At 47.9% G+C, this 14416-nt stretch overlaps 1 protein-coding gene across 1 annotated transcript in view; it reads left to right on the forward strand.

Moving 5' to 3' along the window:
* The first annotated feature begins 7986 nt into the window (after positions 1-7986).
* The window catches only part of LOC144119819 (scoloptoxin SSD14-like), a 169789-nt gene continuing 163359 nt past the window's right edge, over positions 7987-14416 (forward strand). Inside the window, exons 1-3 of the mRNA XM_077652350.1 lie at positions 7987-7997; positions 8760-9038; positions 12552-12674. Of these exons, the coding sequence (XP_077508476.1) occupies positions 7987-7997; positions 8760-9038; positions 12552-12674 (413 nt within the window). The remainder of the gene's footprint in view (positions 7998-8759; positions 9039-12551; positions 12675-14416) is intronic.

Here is a 14416-nt window from a genome sequence, read left to right on the forward strand (position 1 = left end):
TCAAATTAACGAAGACACAAAAGTAGAAAATAGGAGTCCCCATACGGAAACGTATAAAAATGCAATAGACGGCAGTCAGCCTCGATAAACAATCTGCTCGCCATGGGAGTCCACAACACAGCAGACGAAGTGATAGAGGCCCACACAATGACAAAGTTCGAAATACTTACGACGACCCCTTCCGGCAGGCAAATATTAAAATCGATCGGGATGAACAAATTGCTCGCAGGAGGCCAAAATTGTCAATTCTAAGGACTGACAGAAAAATAATATGCGCAAAACCGTTGCCCAAAACATGCGTCCCACGCATCAAAAAGAGCGGCACGAAGGAGCTAAAGCACTACAACACAGTCTCTCTGGCAGGGTAGGAGTCGTATACGTGGACACTACCTGCCACAGGGGTGCGATGGTAGATGAGGCAGCAAAGTTACTCACAGGCACCTCTCTGAAGACAAGAAACATCGAGGAAGCAGAGGAAATGTCTGCAGCGCTCGCTGTAACCATGCACCATGAACTCCAGCATTCCAAACTTCAAGCGATTTCAAATAATCAATCCGAAACTATATCCAGGGCAGGGTATCTTCAGCTGCACAACAAACGATAAAGCAAGCCAAGTACCAACGCACGGTTCAACTGGTATGGACCCCCGCCCACACCTCCCTTCTCGGTAATGAAGCTGCCCACAACGCGACTCGATAATTTGTCTGCCGAGCCGCTGTACCGGTACAGCAACCGGATCTGTGGGAGGATGTAGAAAACCTCACCACGTACCAGCAGACCCTAGAACACTACAGACTAGACAGGCTGACGCACCCACCAGCAAACACATTCAGTAACATAGAGAATTGGCTACAAACACACTCCCACAGCTATACAATATATGTGATGATATACCGATGTGATATATACTGTATCATAACGCATACCTCGAAATGTACCCGAAACACTGTAAGAAGTGTCATGAACCAGAAAATCTTATCCACGTGTTATGGCCATGTCCCAAGCATAAACGTTACACAAGAGCAGTGGAAGGCCATGCTGTCCAGCTCCGACTCGGCCGTTCAAGCCAGGGTCATAGCTCGGGTGGAGGCAGCCGCCGCGGCTTAAGGGCTGCCGGTTGCCTAAGGAAACCATCGCCTTCCGTCCATAGACTTCTCCTTCCCCAACCCTAACCCGTATTTACTGTACCAACAAAAGTCTTTATGCACACACGCACGCACGCACGCACTAATGCTGCGTCCCTCATGCAACTTGATCAGCGTCAGCAGTTGATTTGGCAAAGAGCACCGCGCTGGAAATAAAAGTGCCGAGGCACTATATTACGTGCATAGCGGACTTAATAAACGCCAATTTTGTCCATTATATTTTTGGCAGCAGTATAGGAATTTCCAAGACTTATATAACTTCGGCTAGCGGTATGTGGGTCACATTCGACGTGTTTCGTCTGATACTTGATGGTACATGCATACCGCAAGCTGAGAAGCACTTGTAGCTGGGCGTGTTGGTGCATACCGTAAACTGCACACTGTCTTGCTGTAGTGTGAGGTATTTAGGACAAACCGGCCATCAACAAAAAGCTAGGTGAGCACGCGAAGAACTGTAGCTCTTATGTCACCCAGGCAAGTTCTCGAGCTGGCCTCGGACCTCAGAATGAGGCCCGTGCAGTCCTCTAGTCCAGTTTCAGGCGTACAACTGCCACTGTGGTGGCGGAACACGGATCGCACTGTCCTCGATCGCGAATCGTGGAGCTGTACCTATCCTTCACATTTAGAACCACTCATCACTATGCAGAAACGCGCTCTGCTCAGTTTAACCTTTTTATACTACAAAAAACATTACTGTACACCACTCTTTCACGAACTGCAAATTATATCATTCGCAGTCGCAGGTGATTACAAAACAGCATGTATTGTGAGCACAATTCTGTCATCTAATAACCCGCTTCCCTCCACCATTTTAAACCCATAGAAATGTACACACGATGTGAGGATAACTATAATTTAACATTCCTTCCGTTCACAACATATATAGCAGAAGATTATTATCCTACACTGGCACAAAACTATGAAACGCTCTTCAGTAGCGTTTGAAAGGAGCCCCAGTTTTTGCCGCTCTAAAGAACGTCATTAACAATTATAACTTTCAGTTTCTTGCAGGAATGTATAGTGCTGTGTTCAAAACTGTGCTATTTGGTTGTGCTTATACTAGAATGTTGTAGCAACTTATATCGTTCTTGGCATGATAATTATGTATTTTTACGCGACTGTGTATACAGCTCGTTCGGTCGAAAAGCCGTCGCCGTAGCAGTAGTCGGCACCGCGTGTCGGGAATAATCAGGGACTGCGTAAAAAAAATCGTATCATGGTAATTTTTGGTTCTAGTGATGAATGATTGATTGATTTGTGATAAGTGATTACGAGTTAATAAAGTCACTGGGATAAATTAATTAATTTATTAATTAAACAAAGGAAAAATGAGAAAATTGAAAAAATTAAGGGGTTCAAAGGAGTCAAAATGCTCAGAATGAAAAAAAAACCAATTCTTGATGATGGTAATTAAGAAAATTTAGATTGTGTAATTGATCAGTCAATTAATTGGAACAACTGAAAAAAAATAAAAAATTCGCTCAAAGGTGTTTCAAACGGGCAAGGCGTAGCGCCGGAAGGGCATTCCGTGGACTGCCTGGCAGAGCTGCTGTCGCGTTCCACTCTTAAAGGCGAAGCTTAAGCGTGCTCTATTTTTTTTTGTAACTGCTTATTCCATTTGGTCGGTAATTTTGCGCAAAAGGTATTTTATGCATGAAAAAGTTACCACATTTCACACTTGTTTGTTACTGGCGCCCGAGTACGTTATTTTGTGCGCTCATTGCACGGGCTTGAACGAGAAGCTTGCTAGGGGTCCAGATGCTTCTGTAACCCGCTTTTGTATGTGCATGCTTCAAAGTAAATAAACTGAATTAAATTAAAGCGTGGTCAGTGAGTCGCGACCACCTAAGTGTCGGCTGTGACGATGCATTGTTTCCATGGCGAATAAGAACGACGGGAGGATAGACTTGGAAGCACTAAGGAATAAATTTTAGTTGCTATAGCAAACCCGGCCGCGCACATTAGGATTTTGAAAATTTACGGGCCCTGTACGTGATGCGCCCAATTATCTACTCCGATAAATGTGAGAATACCTTTGAAGGCACGCTCTTTCAAAGGGTACATGCCTTCCGGGGACTCATCACGATGGTGCGGCCAATAAGTGCGCCAATTAGGTCTCTAGATAATCATAATACAACAAATAATAATGCAAAACGGACGTTTCAACTCCGTTTCAAGTCGGCAACCGAAGCCCATCAAGCAAGCCTTCTCTCCTAACATTTTTGCCATGTTATGCCCACTCCTAATGTAATGTCCGGCCAGGGACCTTTGAGGTATAATAAAGGAATAAATAAATCAGCACGAACTAAGACCTACAATATGGGGAGGTAAGGTCTTTAGCAGAAGTGGTTGTGGCACTTTATTAAGCTGAGTGACGAAATCACGGAACTTTTTTTTATATTCGAGAAGTGTGCCATGAGGCATAAGTTGAAAAAAGGAAAGGGGGGAAGGAATGCACGGGATTGAAAGTTAAAAGAAGGAGTGAGGAACCGTTGCGCTGAGGTAGTCGCAGCGGTTGTTAATGAAACGGTTGTCCATTGTCCACTTCACGTAGTCACTTTCGCGGTTCCACCGCAGGCCCACCTCCCTGAGGAGCCGTTTTCTGATAGCAGCCGTCGCTGGGCACGTCCACAAGAAGTGCCGCACATCACATATGTCCGGTGCAGCGCTACAGTGAGGGCACCTGTCAGGTAGTGGCAGATCTTTGGCACGCCACCGATGACGGACAGATGGTGTCAGAGCGCCCCTGCCCGAATCCTGCGCACGGATACCTCCTCCTGCCGAGTAAGACTACGGGGGAGAGGGTGCGAACACGGAGGAATTAGAGCGCGTGTTCGCTGGCGCAGAACTTCGGAATCGGAAACGTGGGACAGGAACGGATCTGGGGGAAGAGGGGAAGGTGGCGGATCGTCTAATGTATGAAGATGAGTCAGAGCATCCGCTTGAATGTTATGTGGATCCTGGGCATGGCCGCGAATCCAGTGTATGCGCACAGGACATGGATACTTTGCGCAGAGCACATGAATAGATTGTGAAATCTGGAACGTTCGTCGAACAGCCTTAAGCTGTTTAAGGGCGGCGCGGGAGTCGGTGTAAATGTGAACTGTATTGATTGTTGGAATGAGCGGAAGGGAAGCAATGGCATTATAAATGGCTTGAAGTTCCAATGCCAGGGGAGTGCACGTCTGCGCAGTATACGTCGCGCGAGAGTTGAGATGCGGATGAGATGGACTATGCACAGCAGTAACTCCCCTCTCTGCAGAATGAGATGCATCCGTGTATAATATGCACCCTTCAGGCAGATACGCTGCTGATACCGACGGGGAAATAGTGGGGAGATTGTCAGTGAGCTGGCAATAGGACCACGGTGGAAGTGTCTTTAAACGATGAAGTTTGAGAGACTGTTTTCGAGCTCTATTTGCCACCCGTTTGTCGATGATTTCACTGAGTGTATTAAGTTGGGCGAACTCCTGTAGCACAGGTATGGGTGTTAAACGAGGCAGATATGTTATGACGCGCATAGACTCACGATTGATAGCTTCAAGGGAGTCCCACTGTCTGCGGGTGAGACGTTGAAATTGAGCCTGATATACTACCCGTGGCTGAAGGATAGAGCGCACAAGCTGGCAGGCCGTATGAGCACGTGCGCCACCAGAGCGCATAGCTATGCGACGAATCAGACCTAGAGTAGCGTGAGCCGATTTACGGGTGGCTGTCAGCCACGGGGTGCCAGTCCCAGATGTATGAATACGAACAGTTTCTACCATAGGAATGAGAGAATTATGTACCGTAAAATTTAAAGGGGGAGCTTTCCGTAAGGCGGCTTTATTTCCAATTCGAATGAAAATCACGGAACGATCCGAATGCGTCCAGCTGCAGCGCGCCGAAGGAAGACAAAGAGCGCCGATATCTCGTGCTGCTTTCCGTGTTCTAAATCAAGCAAGACGGCAGATCTCACATTGTCCAGCGAGTCCACGAACTGCGCATGGACGTCAGCCAACGACCTCCGATATCGCCGCGGTAAGTTGACTACTCCGCGCATGATTCGTCCCCGTGTGGTCAGTTCACGTTGTGTACATGACAATTAAGTGTGAACCGAGCTGACATAGACGGTGCGGGGAGACCGGCGCAGTAGCCCATGCAGGAACATGGGAGACCCTCCGGAACCGTCGGCAATGTCTGTGTTGTCAACTTGTAGCATAGCATCGAGGATTGAATGAGCGAAACAAAAAAGAGGGGGGAGGGGCAGGCATGTGGGCTGTAAGAAAGGGCAGGAGTAAAATGGCGAACAGATCTAGGAGGCTAACGGACCCCCCACTTTCCTATTCAAAAATGAAAAAATTGCAGTTCATCTCACCGTTCAGGGTAAGGCGTCACATCAAATGCTTTTCAGGAGCTACTTAACATGCTGTATTTGACAGCACACAGATGATGCTAGCGGCACTTTTTTTAATGAGTCTCAGCCAGGGAATTCCCTTGTCTGCTTTGCAGAAGAAGGCATGCGAGCTCAATGCGATCGGAAAAGTGCTTCGGAACGCCGGGGTCATGACACTGCGCTGCCATTGATTCGTCGGGATTTGTTAAGGTGGAGTCGTTGGAAACAACAGCATCTCCGGGTTCGGACTTGCGACCTCTAGACAAAGCAGGCTCAGAGCGCTTTTGGGCTGCACTATAAAGAGCCCGGGGGGATGGATGCATTACGCCTGGGATGCATTACGAGCCACACGGTGTGGCTCGGCAGCAAACCCTCTGGGCTCCAAAATTTTGACGAATGGAGATCTTTTGAATTCTGAGCCGGAGCGTGACACATAAGAGGGGGCTGCCATGCCAGGAAGGCACTGCACCGCGTTGCGATGCGTCTAGGGATGTATTATTCGTGTCTTTTGCGTGTAGCAGACAGTGAGTTTTATAGCTTAGCCGAGAAAATTCTCGGTTGACTTCGGGTGTTCTCTCTTTTTTTTTTTGGCCATGTTTATCAAGGACAAGAGTGTTGGATGAAGGTGCCTGTGAATACCTGCTACGCCAGTCGGCAAGGGTGGAGTGAGTATATGCACATATATCCTAGGTAACACTAAAACGTTATAATTTATTTAGCCAGCATTAGTACAATGCTGTTAATGCCATTTCTTTTCTAACGTTTCAGAGACATTACACGCAAACGGTAATATAATGTTTTTGAAACATTATTGAAACCTGTATGTAAGAAGCAAACAGCCTTTGAATATTAATTTCGAAAAAGAACACTTGGCAGTTTTGATATCAAGCACATGCACACTAGAAGCTTCAATCAAGTATACGTGAAATGTGCTGCAAGGGCGACAATAGAGCAGTACAACACAGCCCAACTAAAAGGCATACCGCACTCACGCACTCACCTGTTTTGTGTAGTTAACCTAGTTAACCTCTATATACTACCGACGAGCAGTGTCCCCAAAAGCGTTAGTAGTGAAATGTTAACAAGTTCTCTAAAAGAATTTGGACAGTACGTGAATAATATATGCCTGGCTCGAACCAAGAGGTTTAGTTGCAAAGTTCTGATAGTTGAGTTTATTATTACCGCCTGAAATGTGCATCAAAGCCAAGGAACAGGGCTTAATTAAGTGCGTCATGTAAGCATGTGTTGATCTGTAGCGTCATTTTAACATTGTAGCAAAGTTTTCGTAATGTTATAAGTTAGTGTTCTATAAAAATTACTAAAACATAATTGCAATGTTAATGAGGAGTTTTGTCGTGACTGTCAATATAGCTGGCCACTGTTCTGATGTTGAGCATGAATTGTTAACAGTACAGCATTTGCTTGTTACACCTGTGCTTGTTTCTAATACTAATCGCCAGTTTGTATATGGAACATTACGCAATCTTTCTAACATAAAAATATACAATATGTTATACAAATGTTTTGTTACTAACCTCAATACCCAGTTTTCTTTGAAACGTTCTATAAACATTTTGAACACAACAAATGTGTTATATGTTAAATTTTAACGTTAGTTAACGTTATCCCAAACCAAATAACGTTATTTTAACATTCATAGCGAGCAAGTAACGTTATTGTATCCTTTTGTGCTACCTGGGATGGCCGTCAGAATTCACACGCTACCAAAAAAGGGGCTCAATCCCTGGGCAGTTGAAGTTGTTAGATGGCTCAGTCGATCGAACGGATGGTTCTGCTGATTGCCTTGCCCCCTGTGCCAATTTAAGTTTCTTGGTCGGTCCTGTTGCCCTTTTCACTCCCTTAACCCCTCTCCTGGAGTGCCTGGTTGTGATCGACGAAGCTGAAAGACCAGCTCACCCTTGAGCTCCTCTGTCTTCTACGTAACCGTACGGGAGATTTTGTGCGCAATTTAGCGAATTCGTTAAACCAACTCGCTTTTTTTCTAATGCTCTGCGTGACACAACGATCTCTCTATGCATATGCAAAGGTCCTGAGATTCACCCTCCTATTGAACGCTGCGCATTTAGTTACAAAAACATTTGGGGAATCTTTGTGACCAACTAAAAGGTGATAAAGAAAACCTGACGGACAGAAATGTGGCGGAACCTTGCAAATACTGCGCCCGATACGACCCCGTCACCACAGCTCGTTTCTGACCGCAGTGGTCTTGAAGAAAAAACGCCCACGCTCCTAATCGTTTCATTATACTGACCTTAAAAGAAAAAAATCAACGCAATGAACTTGTGATGATTTACTGTACTATATGTGAAAAAATCTCAGGACCCTCTGGATAATTCGTTTAGTTAAGAGCTCCATTTTCATCAAGAATGTTGTCATCACTGCAAACAAGGAATCCAGATTATTTTGAGTCGTTTAGTGCGGTTTTTCACACCCCTCAAGGCCAGAATGTCTGGAAGGTGTGAATGGCCTTCGTCCTAGCCTCTCAGGACTTTGGCTTTCATTGGTTCCAAACTACACGACTCAGAAATAGGTCCTGTGGCCTGAAGACATTTGACCAAGAATGTATGCATATCACTCAAGGTTCAGTGTGTGCGTGATTGAATCCAATGCCATTCTGCTCCTACACTTCTCCACTGGAAGCCAAACACTGACTTCCGCGAGTCAGCTTGAAGTTAGCGCATGTGCTCGTCGATGTTTTCAGCTCAGTGGCTGAAGAGTTCCCCAATAACCAAATTCTATCCATTAAAACTTCGAAGCTTATTTATAACCAATGGCGTAAATTGGGTTCCGGAGAGCTGCCTAATCTTAGTGATCATGGCGTTCGGCGGAACCATGTCTCGACCGCAGCGCAATATACGTAGCACCCGTGTGCCGAGCTATATCAGTGCACGTTAAAGAACTACAGGTGGTCGAAACTAACCCGGAGCCCTCCACTATGGCTTCTGTGTGTCTCTACCTCCTCTCCCTTTTATTGCTTTAGCATTACTACCCTCACTTAAGCAAAACCTGTCCGCCTGGTCTGGCCGCCACGCTCTAGGCCAGGCTCCGCCCGCTAGCCACCAACCTTGCCCTCCACCAGACCTGGGCACGATACTTCGATACCGATAGTATCGAAAGTATCTCCGATCCCGATGCCCGATACCGTCAAACATTGTATTTCCGATACCGATACACGATACCGAGCTAAAATTCTTTTTTTTGCGATGTCATCGACACAGTGCTGGCGACGGCGCCCGTCACCAGGTTACCACTGGAGGAGGGCCCTCTGGCGGCCGTGGCGGTCGCAGCTGGCTCCTCCTCTGTTCCTTGGGCGCCGCTGGGGTGGTCGAGCTGAGCCTCATCCTGGCCGTGGTGTACGCGCGGCGACTGGGCGCCGGCGACGACGGGGAAGGCGACCTCGTCTTCCGCGTGTCCGAAGACCAGCTGCGCCTCGTCACTCCCTACACCAACCACACCACCGTGGCCGACGTGCCCGAGATATGCGGCGCCATACCCAGGTGCAGTAGGCCAGAGCCTAATTCTGTACTGCCAGCACTAGCTGTAACGACCTCGCCCCGAAGATGCGCAAATGATGGATAGATGCGGGCCTGTGTTTATTCTTTTATGCTGCTGACTTTTAAGCCATGGTTTCATGGGCGATAACTCTAAGCCGTTGGCGTAGGAAACAAAATCTGCTTCTTCTCCTGCCCGCTAGCCAAAAAGAATAGCCTCCTCAGGTGTGCCTAGGCCGTAAGATAAAGCCTTCGTCAAACGTGTGCAGCCAAAGGGGTTTGCTTCTGAGCCATGCTGTGTGACTCGTTTTGAATCGGCAGCCTACCGAACCTCTTCACTATAAATGAACTCTTCGTGCTATCATGTCCGAAATACAATACTTCAATGGAGGATAGAACAGCTCCACTACTCGGCTTATAAGCGCACACGTTAGAGTATTTATTTCTGACAATGGTGCACATGTGCTCCAGGGAACGCAAGCCATCGCGGATGCATGTGCCATCTCTGGCCATGGGGTCCGGGTCGGCCGGATAGTTGGAACGCTCACAGAGTTGAGGGTGGGGGTCTGTTATACCTTGTATTGGACTGGATTTGATTGAATCTGAGGCTTTTGCCCCTATAACCTCTCGATATGACTTCTGCGCATCGTGTGAACGCGGCAAGTCTAAGTGTTCCTTAATTGGGTTCATTTTATACCCTTTACATACGGTAGAGAGTAGGCGCGAGATTGACACCACAGTGGGAAAACCATACGATGCTCTGCCTCAGCCTCGTCCTAAATTTGCCTTAAATTGAAATAAAATGAATCCAAAAGTGCACGCATGCATGCAGGTCCGATTATTTGAGGCGCAGTTCCGGTGTACTCAGCATGGTACGATGGGCAGACCCGTGAAACACAGCTCAGCATGCACGCAAGTGGTCATGCCTATTTGCTTTCCCTCTGTACGCATGCATGGAGCCAGAGGCGACGGAAATGCCGCGCCCGCGTGATAATTCTACTCCGTTCGCCTATGCGCTGTGTTATCATGGAGAGATAACGCCATGGCCAGAGGAATTAAGAGGTCGGAAAGGATGAGATGCCATGGAAGTCAACACGACCTTATCTTGGTGGCGTCAAACCTTCCGGTATAGACGCAGCCGGCATTATCAACGATTTGTCCCATTGTCAATAGAAAAAGCATTGGTTCGTTTTAATCCTTTTGTTAACGCCGAGGAAGTTATGGTATGCATTTACTACAACTGTAGCTGTAGCTACGCTCTTTGATGTTACCAAAATGCTGGTCGCATGGAAGTTTTCATGTCATCCTGACGGCCACGAACTGGAGCGAACGGTTACTGTAGGTCATGTTGGCTCGTATTTTTATCCAGTTCGCATGACCTCTCGTCGCTGGCATCGATGAACGCCACGCGGCAAGCTACTGTTCTTGTTTAAATGGCCGCCACGTGGTGGCGCTTGACTCAAAACAAAAGGACCAGGGACAAGGTGGCGATGACGGCTATGCAGTGTAGATACATAAGGAATGAGCATTCCTTTAAATACGAAGTCCGGTGTTCCGTTCCCATTCCTCTAGAAGCACGTTTTTGGCTGTAGAACAGAGAGTGGCCTGGAGTGTTGGAAGAGGAGCAATTTCCCCAGCTGTTTCGAATCGTCAATACACGTTGAGCAGAAAGCGAGTGCGGTCTAAACGGAAGTCCGTGACACAGGTTCACAGTCAGTGAGGACTGTCAGTTTAGCTTTAGCAGTGTGCTTCACACCTATGGAACAGAGCAGGACTCAGGTGCAAAGGAAGGAGAGTACACGGGGCAAGCATTGAGCTGCCTAAAAGATCTCCTTTATCCCATGTCACGCTGGATGAAGTGGGACATGAGCGTTCGTCAACTTTCATGTCCATGTTCTAACGTTACTCAGATACAAATATGCCAAACGTGCCATGAATTACACCTTTGGAGAGAAACGGCGTTGCAAGACCAGTAGTCCCTCAATAGCAACCGCGACTGTCTTAAAGGGCTAACTGCAAAGGGACCGCAGTCATATTTAGCCTGCCTACCGACTAATAATTCTCGCGAAGAATACAAGTGGTCTGGTTAGTGCCATTTGTGCGCATCATTTGCTTAGAGTGCAGGAATTCCGCGTAAGAAGTTGGCAATCTATCACAGGTGTACTCTTCAGCGTTCTTGGAGCTCATTCTGTCCGTACAGTCGCAGCGTCTATATGACCAGCTCAGTGGGCGTACGCGCGTGCAAAAGCGACGCTGTGCAGTGGCCTCGATGAGCGGATCAGTTTACAGCAGCAGATTAACAGCTAGCGGGGATCGGGAGATTATTAATGCGTTAGCAATAGAAGGGTCTGTGCACTCGTAAATGGTGACCGCCATCACGCGTGACGCTTGGCACGGTGTGAACCTTGTGACGTCATCACAACGTGACCATCTGGCAAGTGGCAACTTGCACATCGGATTGTGAGCAAACTGCCCACCATGGTAGGTGGCAGTTAGTTAATGACTGGTTGCGAGAGGTCGCTCGGGAACAGTAATCTGGACCGCACAAGCCCCAGCGGTGGCTGTGATTGAAACATCCACCCGTCGGGGCAGTGGCGCATCGCTTAACCACTGCACCACTGCGCCAGGAGGGGTATTAGGACACCCAACGATCCACGAATGCAAAGTTGAGAATTAATAACTCCGCATATATCGGCGTCAGCTGCAATAGAATCAGCAGCATTAAGAAATGTCAGCACAGTCAAACGATCCACTGAGAATCGCCTAAGAGTTTTTATCATTCTGCCGAAACAATACTGCTTAAATATATCAAGAAAGGTTCTACGTAAGCTATAGTTGGTCTTTATCGTCCGTAAACAAAGAACAAACCACCGCTCAAATGTCATGTGTCTTCTCATCACATTACATGTGACATGATATTTACATTATCGGAGATTTTGCACCCAACACTCCACGGGTATAAAGGGCGAACAAAAAGACGGGTACTCCTTCGTGGAGTGCTTGGATCACTCGCGCTCGGAGATTATCAGCGGGCGAGCGCTTTTCACCGGGCCTTAGTTCTGGCCTGAAATAAAGTTTCTCTCCTCCTCCTCCTCCTCCTCCTCCTGCTCCTTTTCCTCCTCCTCCAACCGTTGAAATGGAAACGACGGATAATCGTCCCTCTGGGAGGAATGGCGCGGCAGGGAAAGAAGTGGACGAAAGAAAGAAAACACACACACAAGCGCCGTGTTTTCTTTCTTGCGTCCACTTCTTTCCCTGCTGCGCCATTCTTCCCGGAACATGTCGCACTAACTTGCCGAAACTTATACCCTGAATAGTCGTTAAGCCTTCTAGTTTTGTTTACGGGCCTGTAGTGCGAAAGATTTACTTTGTTATCCCATCTTCGCTACTTAAGCGTATGAGAACCGCCTTTTCAACTAAAGTGTTGGTCATTGTGCGAGGTGTGCGTACGTGCGTATGTGCGCTTCATTCCTTCCTTTAGCCGGTGCGTTAACGAGAGGCGTGCCCATTTCTCCGCAGGAAGGTGTACGCTCGCCGGGGCTCGGCCGCCGACTGCGCGGTGGCCTTCGCGCTCTGCATGGCTGTGGTGGCTCCGCACCGCGTTGGCCTCGCGGGAGGCTTCTTCGCCACCGTCTATGACAGGTACGTATGCTAGGTGGCCTCTCAGACCACGGCGCTGTCGGCGCGCACCATGCACATGTGCAATCTGGAGCTGGAAAATGTTGCGCTACACTAAGCACAAAAGACATGGCCATATAGGAAACAACGAAACACAGACACGTGTTTGCGTTTGTTTCCAGCGGCCTCGTGCCCTGAGTTTACTCTATACTGCGCCAACATCTAGCTTCAGATATGACACCAGCTACCTTGCATCCAAACGGTTTTCGGCGTACTCAGTGTCACAAGGATAATCGGAAGCACACGCGCGAGAAGCATATATCCCTGCTGACGACGGCTTCTCTAGCCGCTGTGTCGGACACTGGGGAGTGAGTGAGTGAGTGAGTGAGTGAGTGAGTGAGTGAGTGAGTGAGTGAGTGAGTGAGTGAGTGAGTGAAAACTTTTATTGATACAGTCAAGAGATTCGCGGATTCGAAAGCTCCGTCGTCTTCGTTCTTGGCGCTGGCGATCGGAGTCTTCTCTTCAGCATGGGTGGGCCCCTATTCCAGGGCTCCACTGAGCCGTGCTGCATCGCCCGCGTGCCTCACTAAGGCCCGTTGGGCCGTGAGCTCGCTGCTGGTGAGACGGCTCTCCCATTGCTCCGCACTCAGGTGTTCGTGTTTGTGGAATGCTTTGTTGCGTTCGCACTCCCAAGTAATGTGATAAAGTGGGGGTGTGGCTCCGCACCACGGGCAGGTGGCCCTGTATTGTGATGGGAAACAGCAAGTGATCCTGTTTCATGCAAATACTAAGTCTCACTCAGCAAGGCGGACATTGTGAATTAGGTCACCCACAAACAAGGCTGTTGTCTGCGTGGGAAAAGTAACGGTGCGAAGTACGAAAGCCAACGGTCTACAAGCTCCAGCGATGCCTGTTGCATTATGTTGGAAATAAATACAAAAGGGATTTCCTGCACTAGCGGCTTATGCGACCAGAGAACTGCGTCATCGTTAGTTGACGATATCGTTAGTTGATATGTTTCTTTCTGTCAAATTCTATGCTCCTTTCTATCAATTTACTCACTGTACGCCGGTGGCCTATGCTCCAGTGCCGCGTTACTGCAGCAATGTTGTCAACGCCAACGCGTATTGCCTTAGTGCCGTGTTTCTGCTACAACGTTGTCCACGCCAACGCATGCAGCGCACACCTCTCTGTGACTGCCGCCACATAGCTCAAAGCGCGAATATTAGTATTAGTATCAGTATTAGTATTAGATTCGCTGATGACAGTGCCTTGCTGAGTCACTCACGGGATGAATTGGAAAGCATGATCAATGATTTAGACAGGAAGAGAAAAACGGTGGGCCTAAAAATTAACATGCAGAAAACCAAATTAAAGTTCAACAGCCTAGCAAGGGAAGAGCAGTTCACAATTGGAAGCGACGTGCTGGAAGTGGTAAAGCAATACGTCTACTTAGGGCAGGTAGTGACAGCAGATCCGGATCATGAGAGGGAAATAACTAGAAGGATAAGAATGGGGTGGCGCGCATATGGCAGGTTCTCTCAGATCATGAATAGCAGTTTACCAATATCCCTCAAGAGAAGAGTGTACAACAGCTGTATCTGGCCGGTACTCACCTACGGTGCAGAAACGTGGAGGCTAACGAAAAGGTTTCAGCTTAAGTTATGGACAACGCAGCGAGCCATGGAAAGAAAAATGATAGGTGTAGCGTTAAGAGACCGGAAGCGGGCAGAGTGGGCGAGGGAACAAACGCGGGTTAATGACAC

The sequence above is a fragment of the Amblyomma americanum genome, chromosome 2 (assembly GCF_052857255.1).
Source record: "Amblyomma americanum isolate KBUSLIRL-KWMA chromosome 2, ASM5285725v1, whole genome shotgun sequence".
NCBI classification, from domain to species: Eukaryota; Metazoa; Arthropoda; class Arachnida; order Ixodida; family Ixodidae; genus Amblyomma; species Amblyomma americanum.